Genomic DNA, 17599 nt, shown 5'->3' with positions numbered 1-17599 from the left:
AGTTTAATTTTTGAATTTGAATAACACGAATAAATCGAATACCAAACTATAATATTTTACATTTTTATCCCAAACTCTCCAAACTTTTTTACTTTCCCCCAATACTTTACTCTCTCCCACTTTTCCCCCAAAACTTTTACTCTCCTCCCATCCCAAACCCCATCTACTTCAAACTCATTCCCACCCCCCAATATTTTTTAAAATATTTTCCTCCCATTTACTTTCCCCTCAAAAATTTACTCCCCAACCCTCAAAACATTTTATTTCCCTCCTAAATTTTTACTTTTCACTCTTTCCCCCATATAAAAAATAATCCAAAAAAATTCCTAAGTCTAAATAGTAATAATTTTATTTATATCTACTATTTATATTATTAAATTAAATTTCACATTTTGTACTATTTATATTATTGAATTATTTAATCATATTAAATCTTCATAAATTTATGTTAAAATTGAACTATTGATGATGTTATAAAATATTTGTGTTAAAATTTTATGTTGATATCAATTTCACATTTTATTTTTAAGATAATTTTATTAAAAATCACATTTTTATATTTAATATATTTTTAATTTTAAAATATATAGTGACAAAATTTGAAACAACTAAGCAAGCAAAGAAGCCAACCCATATATAAAATATTAATAAATAAATTATGAGGAGATGAAAGTTAATAACAAATTTGATTACGGTGGGTAAATTTGATTATAGTGGGTGACAGTGGTTACAAAAACCCAAAGTCATTTTAAAAAAATTAACTTAAACAAATATATTCGATTTGAGAAAATTTCAAATCGAGTTAAGATGATAAAATAAGATTCATCAACTCGATTAACTCAAAAAAATTTCATTCGTTCGATCGAACGCTCACCTCTACCCCATTTTTATCTCTCTAGTTAAGTAAAACATTCAAAAAAAATAATTTATTAAAATTAATTTAATAAAATTTTAATCAACGAGCTTAAATCATGAATCGGGAAAAGATTTTCTTCTTCCTAAAATCCATAAAAACCTAATTTTTAAGACTCTCGAGGTTTAATAATCACATTAAAATTAGTTTTAATTTGAATTAGATGTTTAAATAAAACCAAATTTATCGAATTAAATCTCAAAACTTTACTTAAAAATTTAAATTTTATTACCATTTTGTTTTTTTTTGTAAAAGCCATAGTTTTGTGAAAGCAGATTGCTTTAGGTGCGCCAAATTGTGGTGATTTGTTGTGACTTTTTAGCTTTTGCTTCTTTTTATTAATTACATACTTTGAAGGTTATTTATTAATTTAATGACGTTTTAGACTTTTGATTACGTATATAAATCATAATGATTGGCATTCTTTGATCCAACGGTCTATATCAACTTAGGGCCCCCATCCGGACAACGACACTCTCCAAAGAAGGACCCAATCTAACTTTGGTCTAATTCTACCCTCAATCCTTATGCTTTTAAACTTTTAAATTTAATCCTTTTAATTTCCATTTCTAGAATTTAATTTCTTTACTTGTTTGGTTTAAAATTGAAATACGATTGACAATATTGTTAATTGATTTATGTTATATTTAAACCGAACATTTAAATATTAGAATGCTACATATTCAAATTTACTGAAAGTTCATTAAGGATGAAACCAAATTTTTTTTCTAGAAATATTATTAATTTAAAGAGGAGTTATAATGCAATTTTATTATTATATTAGTTTATAACAGTTTTTAAATGGATTAAATCATAATTTGACTATTTTAAAGGTACTCGGACCATTAAAATTATCAACAATTGGGCTAGTGGTCGAACTAGTCAAACCACCGATTACCAGTCCAACAATGATTAAATAATTAGTTCAAATAAATTAATATTTTAAAAATATTTTAAAAAAATTATAAAATTGATTCAATCGTTCAAAGATCGATTTAATCTTTATGTCCATACTAGTATACCCTCTGATTCCCGATTCAATTGGTCAGTCCGGTTCAAATAATTTGAAAATTATTGATTAGTAATGTTATTAATTGGAGCTTACTTTTTAAACTAGAGCAGATAAGCTAAATTCCTGAAATTAAAAAAATATAGGGACAAAACTTTAAAATTCTAAAAAGTAGAGGGACAAAAAGGATAATTTAACAACAACAACACTGGACAAGAAAATAAGACCTTACAATAGACGAACAACGTTGAAATTTCAACTTTTACATTTTTACAAAACCTCGCTTTAACACTCCCCAACGTATGCAGTAGCAGTAACCTTTGAAGCTAAGCCAAGTTTCGATTTTTTTTTCCCTTTTTTTCCCTTTATTTTTAGCTGTTGCCAAATTGGCAAAGTTCTAAACTTTATTAGTTTCATTTGAATTTTTACAAAGAACCCATTAATCCATAAATGGTTGGCAAGTCATTTTCCTGTTTGCAAACAGGTAGCTTTCAGTGAGGTGGTTGATGGGTTTTGTTTTCTGTATTCATTCTAATCTATTTTTTCAATACTTTTTTTTATATATATATATATATATTCAAAACATCACTAGTCTTTGTCCATTTTCTTAAAACAGTGCTGTTATATGTCTCTTCTTTCATTGAAAATTTGCAACTCTTTTTTCCTTTTCAATTCAATTGCTACTATCTTTGATTGGTTATGATAACCTTTAAGAATAGTGAATTATTATCCATTCTTCTTATAGCTTCTCTCTGGTGTTTATCCTTGCTGGCTTCTCTAGTTTAATACCCAGGTTTGAACTTAGACACCCACCAATTTTTTTCTAATATTTTTGGTACTTTTTCTAGGTTTAATTTGAACTTCTTGTGTTGTTTAAAAACAATGTGGAGTCAAATAGCCTGTTGGAATCAGTTTCTTTTTTTATGAAGGGCATAGGATAAGGGTTTTCGAGTGATAAACCCGAGATTTGGGAAGAAAATTATAATCAGTAAGTGTCCCCTGCTACCCCCATTAATGTAGTTGTTTGTGGAGTGGGGAGGGGGAGTAAAGGTCTTTTGATGCCATAATTTTGAAAAAATCAATTGGTGTCAATTGTAGACCATGTGTATTTAATATTTGAAGTAACTATACTTTAATAACAGCTGGTAATTAGGTAAACCTTATTGTGTTTTGCCCTTTGAATTACTTTTCTTCAGTTTTGCTCTCCTTTGGACTGTAGATAGATACTAATGAATTCTTTGAACTTTGTCATATAGTTTTTATGTACAAGAGTGCTGGTACTGAGTGTATTTTGAACATACTATTGCTTGGTACCTAGCTTGCTTTGCTTGATTTGCCTTGGGGGAGGGTTAAAGAATTAGAATTAACAGCCTTTGATTTGTTGGCCAACCATGAATTTGACACTACCTAACATGATATATTTATTTTCTGCTTTTCTGATATACTTGCCATCATATCTAGAGTTTGAGCATGAATGTAAGTGCATTCGTTTTTACTTAGTTTGAGATTCCAGTGCTATATCGCATGCCATCTTCAAATCTCTGAACCATCTTATATCTCGGTTACAACATCCAGCCAGTCTTGTCATATGCAAAGTTATAGTTTCGGTTTGGTTTGTATAAATTATTGCCCTTCTTCTTTGTCGCATCAATGAACCACCATTCAGTTCTCATTTGTTTTTAACTTTTTGCAGATTAGAGGCGCTTAAGACAAGGGAAGTTTGAATGAGCAGTTGCCCTCTGGCCCCGAATGAAGGTTTATACATATAATGCATTATGCATATGATTTTGGAGTTGTTTTTTTTTTTCTCATTTTTTTTTATCTAAATTGTGGAGTTCATTATTTCGTGTTACTTACGCTGCTGAGATAACTCTGGCAAATCCGATTTGATACTTAGACTATCAGTTCCGAGAAAAAAAAGGGTTGATTTCTACTTCGTTTAAGCAGTGCCTGTTCTGGTATTATAACATAGAGATAACTAGATATTATTTCTCCAGCTTAGTGTTCGGATTGGAATAAATGAAGTTTGAAGTGGAAGCTGTCCTTGCTTGTTTCGTTACTTTGATTTTGATTCAGCAAGTTCTTTGTGGTGAGTCTTCTCTTTTCGAATCTCACTCTCTCTCTCTTTTTCAGTTAAATTTTAGTATCAATATCATATTACCATCAGAATCCTGAGTGCTTGATGCACCATAGTCTGATATATCTTATGCTGTGGCTTACAAAATTTCAATGGAAGGCTACTGTAACTTTGTTGTTTTTGCTTGGAGATTTGTTCGCAATAAAGTTTACCTTTGGCATCCCCAAGTTGTTTGCTATTTGCGTAACTGCTACTTAGCTGAATTTCATTGTGATTATTTATGACAGATGAGTTTTCTAATTCATCTGGCGCAAACAAATGGACATGCACATGCTCTTCCTTGTATCCTGGAAAACAAAGCGAAGTTCTTAAATCTAACTGTTCTAGATCCTGCAATTGCAGTCCAGGTATGCTGATATTATTTTAGTAGAATATTTTTGAATCTTCAAACTACTTTTATATAACTTTGGTGCTGCTAGGAATAGATAAAAGATGCTACTATTTCTAGTCTATTTAATCACTATGAAGCCTCAAATTTCACCGGTGTGCATATACTTATATATATTTGCTTTATTGAAGTGACAATCTCGTGAAAATTCCCAAGTAACCACAATTTGGCTAGAAAAAAAATGACTTTGTTGACTATAATGTGCAACCCTTTACCCCTGTTTTCTCCTTTTGTGCCAAATTTACTCGAATTATTGCATAACATTTAGAGTATACTGTGTTAAGCATGCTTACATAATGTCATTGTTTTTGCTGAGCTATTACTATCTTTTTGCATCTAAAACATCGAATTGTGTGGCATCTCATGTGGCAGTTCAACCAAATGGAGATAGATGGAAATGCTTTTGTGATAGTGATGGATTCCCCAAAGTAGCAGTCGACAATCGTGATACTACCTGTTTTACTGCCTGCAACTGCACTGCCGGTATTGTCTTCCAACTCTACATGTTAATTTATAAAGAACTCGATAGTTCAACTGCTGCATGTAGCATGAACTATCCAGATCTGTAGTACAATGGCTTATTAATCAAAATCAGACAGTGTTTGGATAAAGTATTAGGAGCTTATTTAGTGGCACATAATTGTATGTTTTGACAGGATCCTTTCCTGAGGCGCCAGTGAGAAAGAACTATGCTAACAGAGTTGTTGTGATTGTTCTATTACTCTGCGTAATTCTCACAACGTTGGCATTTCTTGCTTCGTTAACATGCTATTTCTATCAAAAGGACAAGTGCCGAAAGTGCCCCATCCAACCGTCAACATTCTCGTCAGATAAAGGAACTAGTTGCAACAGTGCTACCAACTTAATAAGTAACAAGACTTCATCTGCAGAAACTAAGGCTAACATCAGTTTCGCTACTAAACCCATTGCAGGTATGTAAGCTGTAACATGTTAAACTTGGCTTTTATATGATGAACTCGATTTGCTTTCAAACTCTTGACCGTGTTTTGCGCCATTAGCGCTCTGGATTTATTTTGTTTTTGAACCTTGCATTCAGAATTCTTCATTCTGGACTTGTCTATTTTCAGGATGCTTCCAAAAGGCTTCAATCCTTTGTTGGCGCAAAACGGGGAACATGCTTGGAACAATTTGCCAGTTTGCCTACTCTGAACTGGAAAATGCAACCAATAAGTTCTCAAATTCCAATCTAATAGGACTTGGAGGAAGTAGCTATGTGTATCGGGGCCAGCTCAAGGATGGAAGAATTGTTGCAGTCAAGCGGCTTAAAATTCAAGGAGGCCCTGATGCAGATTCCATCTTTTCAACTGAGGTACAATCTCAACTTTTTGTTTTTGTCAAAAGTTTTCAGTTAATGAAAGCTGTCATTTTTCCCCATCTTTTTAACAGATGTTCTCAAAACACAATAAGGTATTTTATGGTGTTGTTTTGCGTAGGTTGAGCTGTTGTCAAGGCTGCATCACTGTCACGTTGTGCCCTTGCTTGGTTACTGTTCAGAATTCAGTGGGAAACATGCCGAGAGACTGCTGGTATTCGAATACATGCCTAATGGTAATCTGAGGGATTGTTTGGATGGAATTTCAGGGGAGACCACGTCCTGGGAAACTCGTATTGCGATCGCTATTGGTGCTGCAAGGGGCTTGGAATATCTCCACGAAGCTGCTGCTCCTAGAATTTTGCATAGAGATGTAAAATCATCGAATATTCTTCTTGATAAGAACTGGAGAGCAAAAGTAAGGATGATTTGCTTTTTGAATCTGTTTCTATACAATTTCTGGAGAAAATTACTGAACAAATAAACACATGTCGAATATACTTGAGAATGTGATGCTAACATATATTAATTTCTCACATATTGGTGCACAATCATGTTGATTTCTAACCAAAATGCCGAATACGTTCAGATTACTGATCTTGGTATGGCCAAACGTTTAAGAGCTGATGGACTTCCCAGCTGTTCGAATTCTCCAGCGAGAATGCAGGGAACCTTTGGCTATTTTGCCCCAGAATATGCAATTGTTGGAAAAGCCTCACCTATGTCTGATGTTTTTAGTTTCGGTGTAGTTCTTCTGGAACTGATCACTGGTCGGCAACCCATCCACAAATCTAAAAATAAAGAAGAAAGTCTTGTCATTTGGGTAATGTAGCCGTTTCATGTTACTATTTTTGTGCAACTGAAGTGTCTCGATGTTGGTTAGTTTGATGCTTAAAACATCTGTCTATACTTTGTCCCATTCAGGCTACCCCTCGTTTACAGGATAGTAAGCGAGTGACCTCGGAGTTACCTGACACACGTTTGAAAGGGAATTTTCCGGAAGAAGAGATGCAGATAATGGCTTACCTAGCAAAAGAGTGCTTGCTGTTGGACCCCGATGCTCGACCTACAATGAGCGAGGTTGTGCAAATCCTCTCAACTATTGCTCCAGATAAATCGAAACGAAGAAATATTCCTGTAAACTTTTACCAGGTAATATTCTTAAACCCATTGATGCTTAAGAATTCTTCACCTTTGCTCTTGATTATCGCATAACAAGCTCAAGACTGAAATAGTCAAGTTTCTTTTCCTCTGAGGGTTGCCATGTATAAATGAACCCAGAATTTTGACTGTTTTAACTGTGTAGATGCCATCCGCCTACAAAACGAATAATGAAGCTTTTCTCGAAAGACATCAAACCGTAATCGAGGATTTATATGACGCAGAGGAACACATGCCAAGTACATCGAAGTCAGCAGAGAGCTCGCGGCCATCAAGCATGAATGATATTAGAATCGCCGGCAAACAAACAGTTACCCTTCCTGCCGAGTGCATGGAGAGGCTGGTTTTTTTGAGTTCCAGTACTAGGAGTTTGCATGTCCACGATGATGAAGCGGTAGACTTAATAGAGCCGCGGTTTGAATCGTTCCGTATGGCAAACCTTAAGTCCCAATGAGAAGAACAATCCAAGCTGACAAAGGTTAACATATTTTACACCCAAGTTTGCATTTTTGGTTTCTTCATGGTGTGGTACATTTGTAGAGGAAATGATCCATTTGAAAAATAGGCCAAATGAAGATAATGAAGATTGTGTTAGAATGAGGTGGATATAGTTTTCCATTGATTGCATTTCATGCCTTTTTTGTACAGAACAGCTACACAAAATTGAAAATTAATCAATTTTCAGATCAAAATTTCAGTAAAGTTAATGTGCTTGAGTTTTTACGATCAAGTTCGTGTTCAAATTAACAAGTCCAAATTGAACTAGATTGAGCTCTAAACATTTTTAGAGCTCCAACCTGACCCCATATTTAAATGAGTTTAATTTATTTCACATGAATTTATTTTTCAAATATAATATTTTTCGCTAAATTGTCTTAGGATTAATAGATGGACGTAAAAATAATAGAATTATTTTGGCATAATGATTTATTTTGCTCTCCTAGTTAAAAAAAAATATAATATTTAATTTTTTGTTTTTTTAACCCTTTTTTTTTTGTCAAATCGGAAAAGTTAACGGTTTTTAACTTTGCTGACGTTGCATACACGCGAATGACATATCAACATTTTATTATTTTTTAAAATTTAAAAGTTTTAAAAATTATAAAAACTGTTATGAAATAAAAATAAAAGAACCAGAAATAGGATAGCAAAAGATAACATATTTTTATTGATCAATAGGATTTTACAAGATTTCTCTAAAGTCTATATTTATAGACATAAGAAATATAAATACTATAAAAACTTTACTTCTAATGAACATTGGAGTCCTAATGCACATTAAAATTATCTTGATATTAATGGACATGCACTTAATAATGAAATATTTATAACAACAATTATTTTTAAAATTAAATATCATTAAAATTTTAAAAATAATTTAAAAATCATTAACAAAGTTAACAAACGTTAACTGCTTTCCCATCCATTTAGGGTGACTTGATAAAAAATACAAATCTAAAAATTAAAAATAATAAAAATTAAATGAAAAACTAAAATAATTTTTTGTTTCTTTCCGTAAAATTAGAGGATCAAAAAATTTATTATATACAAAAAGAAGTACGGGTCATGCATTTTAAGAATTTTGTGGCTCCCATAATGTGGCATGTTATAATTAAATCACTATCACCGTCATCCAAGCCCAGCATGGCCATGTGTGGTGTGGTTATTTATTTATACATTTTAGTAATATTTTCTCGATAAATTTCCTATACTTTTGAGACAAATTTGTGAAATACTATTTATTTAAAGTTGAGGGACTTTTAATAAATTTGGTATCTTCCATAATTGGAGCCTTTATTGAAATTTATTAAAATTTAGAACTCTATATTAAAACAATATATAATATGGTGTTGAGAATAATGTTAATGAAAGTAATATTAGATTCAATTATAAGAAGTTTGATAATTTTTTTAATATTTCGAATTTAAGTCTCATCAATAAATTAAATGATAAAAGGAATTTTCTCCAATAATTTTACTTATGGGTGCTTATGGGTCAAGTTGAGTTTAAGCATGATATTAATATATTTTATGCTTGCCCAAGCCTAACCCGCCCCGAAACATGGGTTTAAAATTTTTTTAAACTCGCTCGTATCTGCAAAAGACTAACCCAAGTCCATTTTAGGCCCGTCAATATTATTTTAATTTTAATTTTAAATATTTATATTATATTATTTTAATATTTAATAATTTTATACATTTCTTATATAATCATCTTCACATTATTTTAATGTTTACATTAGAGCAGTATTATATATTTAGTATAGATTTATTTTTTAATGTATTCTAAATTAAATGATATAAAGTATTATAAACTCAAAAGCAGGTCGAGTCGGGCCGGACTCTGGCCTTAAATATTCAAGCTTGAGCTCGACTCATATTTTAAAGAGACCTATTATTTTTATCCAAACTCATTTTTCAAACTTAATATTTTTATCTAAATTCTACTAAATTTAATCTAACTTACCAAACAAATCTACATGTGAAATGAAAAATGCAGCAGGTAGGGGGCGAGATCTGGCTGGCTTTGTCGGATTTTATTTAATAACCACTAATAATTATGTATATTATATGTGGGTGTGATTTTGGTGAATGTGAATGATTGGAAATTTGACCTACAAGTAACTAACAGTTGTAACAATTACACATAGAGGATCAATGTTGACTATTAAATTGGGATGATTCTCATCAATTATTGATATTATTTTATTTTATTTTATATATAGATAATTATATTTATTCAATTAAAATTAATTGATGTATTTATTTTTTAAATATGTATAATTGAATTAAATTAAATTTCATGTATTTATCCCTATTAAAATTTTAATAAATATTTTATTTATTTTTGCGTATTCAGATTTAAAAGAATTCAATTTTAATTACTATTTGCAACAAATTTAGATATTAATTATTAAAATTCATTATCCAAATTCCTTTTTATTTTAAGATATATATTTAATTTGTTAAGATATTCGAAGATAATTTAATTAATTCAAATTTAAATAATAATACTTAAATTTAATGTTAATAATAAACTAATTTAAGGTCCAAGAGTTAAATCAATAATTCTTAAATTTTGTTTAAAATTACGTTTCAGTCACTTTTTTTAAAAATTATGTAATAATTATTGATGTATCTATTGACTTGCGCAAAGAGGATGATTCAAAAGAGTTAATAATAGATTTTACCATTGATCTATAACTAAAATATCATTTTAATATTAACAAAAATTCTGATTTTTAAAAAATAAATAAAAAAAATATAAACATTAGATCTGCTATGAGGAAAAAGAAGACATGGTCAAACATTTTAGCAGAACTGTTCAACCTGTGACTTACAAAGCTGACTTGTAGTTTCTGCACCTTCATTCAATGTGATGTGGGGTAAGCTTATCCAAACAAATACTCAATAAACCAAAATAATGACTGAATACATAATTCAGGTGACAAAATTAAATAATACTAATTGTGAAATTGTGGTGTGATATAACTAAATCAATCCATTTTTTACTTCCACATCAATGGATTTGAATTTGAATTTGAATTTGAATTTGAATTAGATCTATTGATGGTAGATCTGTCCGAAATTTAAAAATATTTGGGCAAAAAATTAAGCCCATTTAAAATATGAATTGGGTTCAGGCTTTAAACTCGAGCCTGGCCCGACCCGTTTTAAGTTTATAATACTTTATATTATATAATTTAGAATACATTAAAAAATAAACCTATACTAAATATATAATATTATTTTAATGTAAACATTAAAATAATGTTAAGATGACTATATAAAAAATTTCAATAAATAAAAAATACATAAAAATATCAAATATTAAAATAATATAATATAATATTTTAAAAAAAATAAAAAATAATATGAACACGCCTAAAATAAGCTTGGGTTAGTCTTTTACAAATATAGACAGATTTGAGTAAAATTTTAGGCTCAAATTTTGGGTTGAGCCGGACTTGAACAAGTATAAAGTATGTTGAATATCATGTTTAGACCCGACCTGACTCAGCAAAATTTAAATTCAACCAAATTAAAATTCATCATATAAAATTAAAAATAATAATTTAAATCTAAAATAATCCAGATCGTAAAGATTGGAATAAAAAAATATTTTAGTTTGAAGTAAAAGAAACTCATATCCAAAAAAAGGCTGCCAAGAAAGTAGGCAAAAGTCAATTAAGTTATTAGTCTAAGAAACTTTTTCTTTTCCTGCACTTCTAAGATTCATTTTTTTTTCTTTGATGAAATTAGTATCTTTCAATCCCTTTGAGAAATTCAGATGAAATGGGTTAAATTGGTTGAATATTTCGAAAAAAAAGTTAATTGGTAAAATAAGTTTTTTCTTTTTTAATTTAGGGAAATAGGTCGTTTTTGGAGAGAGTATATGAAAACGTGTCCAACATGGCACATTTTCTTCATAGTAATATGAAAGTGCGTCCAGCTAGACGGACTTTTCTGCTGACATGTTATGTAATGAAACATATTTAGATTGTCACATAGGCTATCATAAAATTTTAATAGTTTATTAAATTTTTACGCTCAACCACAACAAAGAGACTAAATTTTAAAAGCGAAATGTCAAAGTGATAAAGAAAAAAATTAGGACTAAAGAGAGAAAATAAGTAAATCTGTTATTATGAAGAAAAAAAGAAATCTGCTTGAGGAATTAGTATTACCAGCAGCTTGCAGTTGTAAACTTACAGGACAAAATATATGTCAACATTCCATGAAAAGCATGCCTCGGATCATACAAATTTTGTAAATAAATATAAAAGACAAAATGGGGATCATAAATAATCATAGTGCATGAATACAACCCTCGTGTCCTTTCTCTTTGGACATTTTCATATGACTTTGTCTCTCTGTATTTCTCTTCTCATCAATAAATTAATCATTTAAAAGATTCAGCCAACTAAAACCCATAGTGGTGAGAAAAGTCCATGGAAAATCGAAAACCGAGTGACATTAAGGAACCATGAAAGAGAAAAAGGGTTTCTCTTCATTGTTCTTACTATGGAAATTGTTGTAATGTTTTAATTCCATGTATGTTGGAATCAGTATAAAAAAGATCTAATGATATATTCTTCTTCTTTTTGTTTAGAATCATATTCCCATTTAGGGTTTCTTTTATTGACTTATTCCCTTCCAAGTGGCTAAAGATTTTAAAAATCAGTAAAATAAGGGGAAATAAAAATAGTTATAGCTTTTGTTTTTTTCTTTCATGGTCAATGCTTCATCTTCCATACTGACTTTTTAAGCCATTTATTGTCTTCTAATGAAAGGGTATCAAATTTTTAAACTTTGGGTGTTTGCTTTTGACTTCATATATATACAATAAAATACAGATAGCTTATGGTTCATCACTTGTTTGATGAATTTCCTGTTTCAACTCATACCTGGCATCTAAGGTTGTCTGAAAAGGAAATTGTTCACATGTTTTGACCAGCTTTTTTTAGCTTAAAAACTGCTTCATGTCAAGTTGAGTTAATCTTTTTATGCTATTGGTCACATGATTCCTGGTTCAAAAAGCCATTTGAAGGGCCTTTTTCCAGCTCTTGTGGCTTTGAGCTCTTGAGACTTTGCCTAGTCAATTTCAATTGATTTATGACCTTATGCCTATAAACACTTTGTTCTTGGCCATCCCTTTGTAAAACTCTTTGTCTTTTTCTCTCTTATCCTCTGATAGATCAAATCTAATTGAAGAAAATCCATGGGGTTTAGTAATTCAAGATCTGTAAGGTTTGTTCCATCTTTGTTCCTTAATGTCTTATGTATGTAGGTATGTATGTATGTGTGTATGCACTCTCGTTAGCGATGGAACAATCATTTCTTTGTGGTTGCATATGTGTTTTTCCAGATTTGAAGATGACCTTGAATTAACAAAGCTCCCCCCAATGAATGGAGATGGTATGGTAAAGCTGAAATACAATATCAATGGAACAAAAATATCGGAGCCTGGCACCGAGAGGGTCGAGAGCAAGTTGCCTGCTACTACTAGGAGAGGTAAATTGTTGAAAGCTAAAGTACTGTCCAGAGTTTTCTCTGAGGATTTTGAGAGGGTGAAGAAGAAGATTTTGGATCCTCGAGGACCGGTTATTCGTCGATGGAACAAGATTTTCCTAGTAGCATGCTTGGTTTCTTTGTTTGTGGATCCTCTGTTCTTTTATTTGCCAATAGTTAAGAAGGATGTCTGCATTGATATTGGAATACCCCTTGAAGTTATCCTTACTATGGTTAGATCATTAGCTGATGCCTTCTACATAGTTCAAATATTCATTCGGTTTCGAACCGCTTATGTTGCACCGCCTTCTCGTGTATTTGGGAGAGGCGAGCTCATTATAGATTCCGGGAAGATTGCTTCCAGGTACCTCAAGAAGAGTTTCTGGATTGATTTACTTGCTGCACTCCCCCTTCCTCAGGTATACACATGATGAAACTGATGAACACTCGGGTCGTTTTCATGGAATGTTTCATTTTTCATATGTTTCAGTTTTGTTTCCAGGTTTTGATTTGGATCATCATTCCGAACCTTAATGGTTCAACAATGATGAACACCAAAAACATGCTCCGGTTCATAATCATTTTTCAGTACCTTCCAAGACTTTTTCTTATTTTTCCTTTGTCATCACAAATTGTTAATGCCACTGGTGTTGTGACCGAAACAGCATGGGCTGGTGCCGCTTATAACCTCATGCTCTACATGCTGGCAAGCCATGTAAGTCATTATGATGCTTCTTAAGTTTAACTCTGATCCTAAGTACGTATGTGCATACGCACAAACATACATGTATTCCTGAATCTGAGTGTGCTTTGTTTCTTGAAAAGGTTTTAGGAGCTTGTTGGTATCTTCTTTCGATCGAGCGGCAAGAAGCGTGCTGGAAGACCGCCTGTGATCTCGAGGAGCCTTATTGTCAGTATAAATATTTTGACTGCAACAAGGTTAAAGACCCTGGCAGGTTGACCTGGTTCAACTCCAGCAATATTACTAGCCTATGCAGTCCAAGTTCCAGCTCCTATCCATTTGGTATCTATGGTGATGCATTGGAATTTAATGTTACAACAGCACCATTCTTCAACAAGTACTTTTATTGCCTTTGGTGGGGTTTAAGGAACTTAAGGTACATTGTTGCTTTCATATGTGCATCTTTATGCTTATTCCATAATCTCGAATACACTGTAAATTTCTGCAAATAAGACCGAGAATTCGGTCATATAAGAAAGACGATATTGCTTAAACTCTAATACTATGTCCCATTCCCATGGTGTAGTTCTTTGGGACAAAATCTTAGCACAAGCACTTATGCCGGAGAAATAATTTTCGCCATCATTATTGCAACTCTCGGTCTGGTTCTTTTTGCACTGCTGATTGGGAATATGCAAGTAAGTTAAGACCAAATTGTTTTGCAACTCGGCTTCTTATGTTGTCGATCATACTGATATCGTTCTTTTAACTGGCAGACGTACCTTCAATCGACGACGGTCAGGTTGGAAGAATGGAGAATCAAGAGAACCGATACGGAACAATGGATGCGTCACAGGCAACTTCCTCCAGAATTAAGGCAATCCATCAGAAAATATGATCAGTATAAGTGGTTAGCCACGAGGGGAGTCGATGAAGAGGCCTTACTAGAAGGCCTTCCTTTGGATCTCCGGCGAGACATCAAACGGCACCTTTGTCTTGACCTTGTTCGACGAGTAAGTCATTGGATACCAGTATTTCAGATTACATTTAGACTATGCCATGTACAGACCAGCTTGACATGCAACTTTATTTTTTTTACAGGTTCCACTGTTTGATCAAATGGATGAAAGGATGCTAGATGCAATCTGTGAGAGGCTCAAACCGGCATTGTGCACCGAAGGCACATACCTAGTCCGAGAAGGAGATCCCGTCAATGAGATGCTCTTCATAATTAGAGGCCACCTTGATTCCTACACTACAAATGGTGGCCGAACCGGATTCTTCAACTCATGCCGGATTGGCCCTGGAGACTTCTGCGGTGAGGAACTGTTAACATGGGCATTAGATCCTCGTCCTAGCGTTGTTCTTCCATCTTCGACTCGAACAGTCAAAGCAATATCCGAAGTAGAAGCCTTTGCACTTCGAGCAGAAGATCTCAAATTTGTTGCAGCACAATTTAGAAGACTACATAGCAAACAACTAAGACACAAGTTCCGGTTCTACTCACACCAGTGGAGAACTTGGGCTGCCTGTTTCGTCCAAGCAGCATGGCGTCGGTTTAAGAAACGAAAGGAAGCCGCCAAACTTAGAGCCATGGAGGACCTCATGGTGGCTGAACCTGAACCCGAACCAACCAAACCTGTTTCAGGCTTGGCTATATATGCAGCCAAGCTTGCAGCAAGCACTAGGAGAGGGATTAATATGCATTCTGAATCTGATACTGGGGTTGTTAGCCCGTTGCAGAAACCAGCTGAGCCAGATTTTTCTGTAGATGAGGAATGAAATTGTAACACTAGCAAATCAAGAACTAGAGTGTAGGTATTATTAGTCAGTGAACAATGCTTGTAAATTTGTTTATTTCTTGGCTAGCATGTAAACAAAAAATGATGAACACTGAAATTATTTGTTTCAATATTCATCTACATATATATATATACTTAAGTTTCTCCTTTATCCAAAGGGACTCCAGAGACTCTTTCGTCACTGAAACTTTGTCCAAATATCATCAGAATATAAGGTTAGTTGTCCCACTTGGAGGTTCATAGCTTTGATGTGATTGAAGTTTAGATTAGGTTGGTGCAGCCAAATGAAGTTGGATTTTTGTCATTGCACCAAAGGCAGCTGGGAACAGCATTGGATTCGATCACTTTATGGAAAAAAGGGTCCTGCTTTTCTGCATTTAGATGCTCCAAAGAACACAGGCTATATTCTGTATGAGAGCCACATAGGCTAGGATAGTCTTCATGCTTGCTTTGCATAATCTATGTTTTCATCATGTCCTTAATCCCACTAGTTTGGAATAAGGAATCTTATGTTGAGAGGCCGACATAAATTTAAAAGGAAAAAAAAAATTGGAGGGATTGGTGTTAAAATGGTTTATTTTGAGTAGTCAATTTTTTTCTGAGAGAAGTCTATTTGATCAAAGCTAAAAAGGATAAATTTTAATTGTTAATCTTTTTAAGGATTTAATTGTTAATTTTAAGAGAAATTAAAATCAAAATTGACACACTTAATCAATGGAGTCAAGTAATCAAGAAATTAAAATTGATATGAATCATGTTTATGAACAGTTTCTGAAACACGAATTAAAAATGATGATGACCTGAACTGATTTATATTTTTATTTAATTTATAATTTAAAATAAATATTTTATATTTAAAATAGTGAAAAATAAATTTAAAATACTATATTAAAACTATTATTTAAAAAATTATATATGAGTTATTGTTTATTTTATTTACTTAGAAAAGTTACATTCTTTCAAAAATATTTGTAAATAAAAGATTTTAAAATTTTACCAAATAATTTTTATCAAAATAAAGCAAAAACTCAAATATATCAAAGCATAAATGTAGGAAGAGATTATCACAAGTCTCTATGATTCATTCATTTTTAGCAAACATCGCTTGGTGCATTAATCCCAAATTAAATCAATTAAGATGTAATTAAGTATCGAATATAATAGTAATATATATTATATTTTTAAAGAGAAAATAAAGATGACCGAATTCTGTGAAAGATTTTAGAGTCAATTGACCACAAACAAAAATTACTTTATAAAAAATTAATATAACTTTAAAATATTCTAATTATATTCTCAAACTATCAAGGTTTTATCAATAAGATCATTACATACATTACTAAAATAGTTAATTTAATCGTTAAATGAGACATTATATCTTATGTGATATAGTTTAAAATGCAAAATTTAAATAAATAAAAATGAACATCGTAAAACGAATGTTTTAAAAATATTGTTTTGAGGTTTTCAAAACTTTTACAAAAGTTTTATCCTTCACTCTTTTTTTTTTACTTTATTTTTAAAAATTATCTGTAACGTTTACTTCTCTTTAAATTCTTAATTTTAAATTATGATATATAAAATTTGATATATCATTTATCGATTACATTAACAATATTAATAATAGAAGAACCCGATTGATATAACAATAATAGTTTAGGAATGTAATTAAAATGTTTTGAAATTTAGGGACCAATTTAAAATGTGAATCATAGTTTGAGAATGTCAGGTGCAATAAACTCCAATTTTACATTTAACCATATTATACATTAGTTTGTTGAGTGTTAAGGTTATCCATTGATTTATATGAAGTTTTTTATGTTTTAGTTTCGCAAAATTTGACTCCATAATCAAAATTTTTTGACTTCATCTCTAATCACGAAACTAAAACATAGATAATAAAACGAACATAAAAAAGTATCAATATCTGTGATAGGTCCTCTGAAAGTTCAGGAGCAAAAATTCTACAAGCTGGTCCGTTATCTCTTTAAATAAAAATATGTACATTTTATGATAAATTAATTATACAATTTAAGTTTTCTTCAGAGTAAACTATAAAAATAGTCACCCAACTATGCCTTTAGTTTTATTTTGGTCACTCAACAATTAGTTTTTTCGATTTAATGACTCTTTTTGAAATTAAATATTTTAGTCACTCTTCCA

The 17599-nt window shown here is 31.6% G+C and overlaps 2 protein-coding genes across 8 annotated transcripts; both read left to right on the top strand.

Annotated features, from left to right (window-relative positions):
• Positions 1-2236: 2236 nt before the first annotated feature.
• LOC105788963 (receptor-like serine/threonine-protein kinase NCRK) lies at positions 2237-7643 on the top strand. Of its 6 annotated transcripts, none has more exons than XM_012616091.2 (11): positions 2237-2406; positions 3616-3677; positions 3925-4011; positions 4287-4406; positions 4820-4930; positions 5104-5379; positions 5536-5777; positions 5902-6198; positions 6370-6603; positions 6705-6932; positions 7087-7643. In XM_012616091.2, exons 3-11 carry the CDS (start codon positions 3942-3944, stop codon positions 7393-7395), a joined length of 1887 nt encoding a protein of 628 aa, XP_012471545.1. In that variant the 5' UTR covers positions 2237-2406; positions 3616-3677; positions 3925-3941; the 3' UTR covers positions 7396-7643. The 6 variants fall into 6 exon arrangements, with proteins under 6 accessions (XP_012471545.1, XP_012471540.1, XP_012471542.1 ...); XM_012616086.2 differs by having other exon boundaries at positions 2238-2406; positions 3920-4011; XM_012616088.2 differs by lacking the exon at positions 2237-2406 and adding an exon at positions 2514-2715.
• A 4632-nt stretch (positions 7644-12275) lies between these two features.
• Positions 12276-15587, top strand: LOC105788962 (protein CNGC15b). Of its 2 annotated transcripts, none has more exons than XM_052627571.1 (7): positions 12276-12691; positions 12810-13371; positions 13443-13667; positions 13778-14070; positions 14221-14332; positions 14411-14647; positions 14736-15587. In XM_052627571.1, exons 1-7 carry the CDS (start codon positions 12663-12665, stop codon positions 15414-15416), a joined length of 2139 nt encoding a protein of 712 aa, XP_052483531.1. In that variant the 5' UTR covers positions 12276-12662; the 3' UTR covers positions 15417-15587. The 2 variants fall into 2 exon arrangements, with proteins under 2 accessions (XP_052483531.1, XP_012471535.1); XM_012616081.2 differs by having other exon boundaries at positions 12280-12691; positions 13455-13667.
• Positions 15588-17599: the final 2012 nt, after the last annotated feature.

Source organism: Gossypium raimondii, chromosome 2 (genome assembly GCF_025698545.1).
Source record: "Gossypium raimondii isolate GPD5lz chromosome 2, ASM2569854v1, whole genome shotgun sequence".
NCBI classification, from domain to species: Eukaryota; Viridiplantae; Streptophyta; class Magnoliopsida; order Malvales; family Malvaceae; genus Gossypium; species Gossypium raimondii.
The sequence above is the reverse complement of the archived record's forward strand: the minus strand, read 5'-3'. Positions and strand labels throughout refer to the sequence as shown.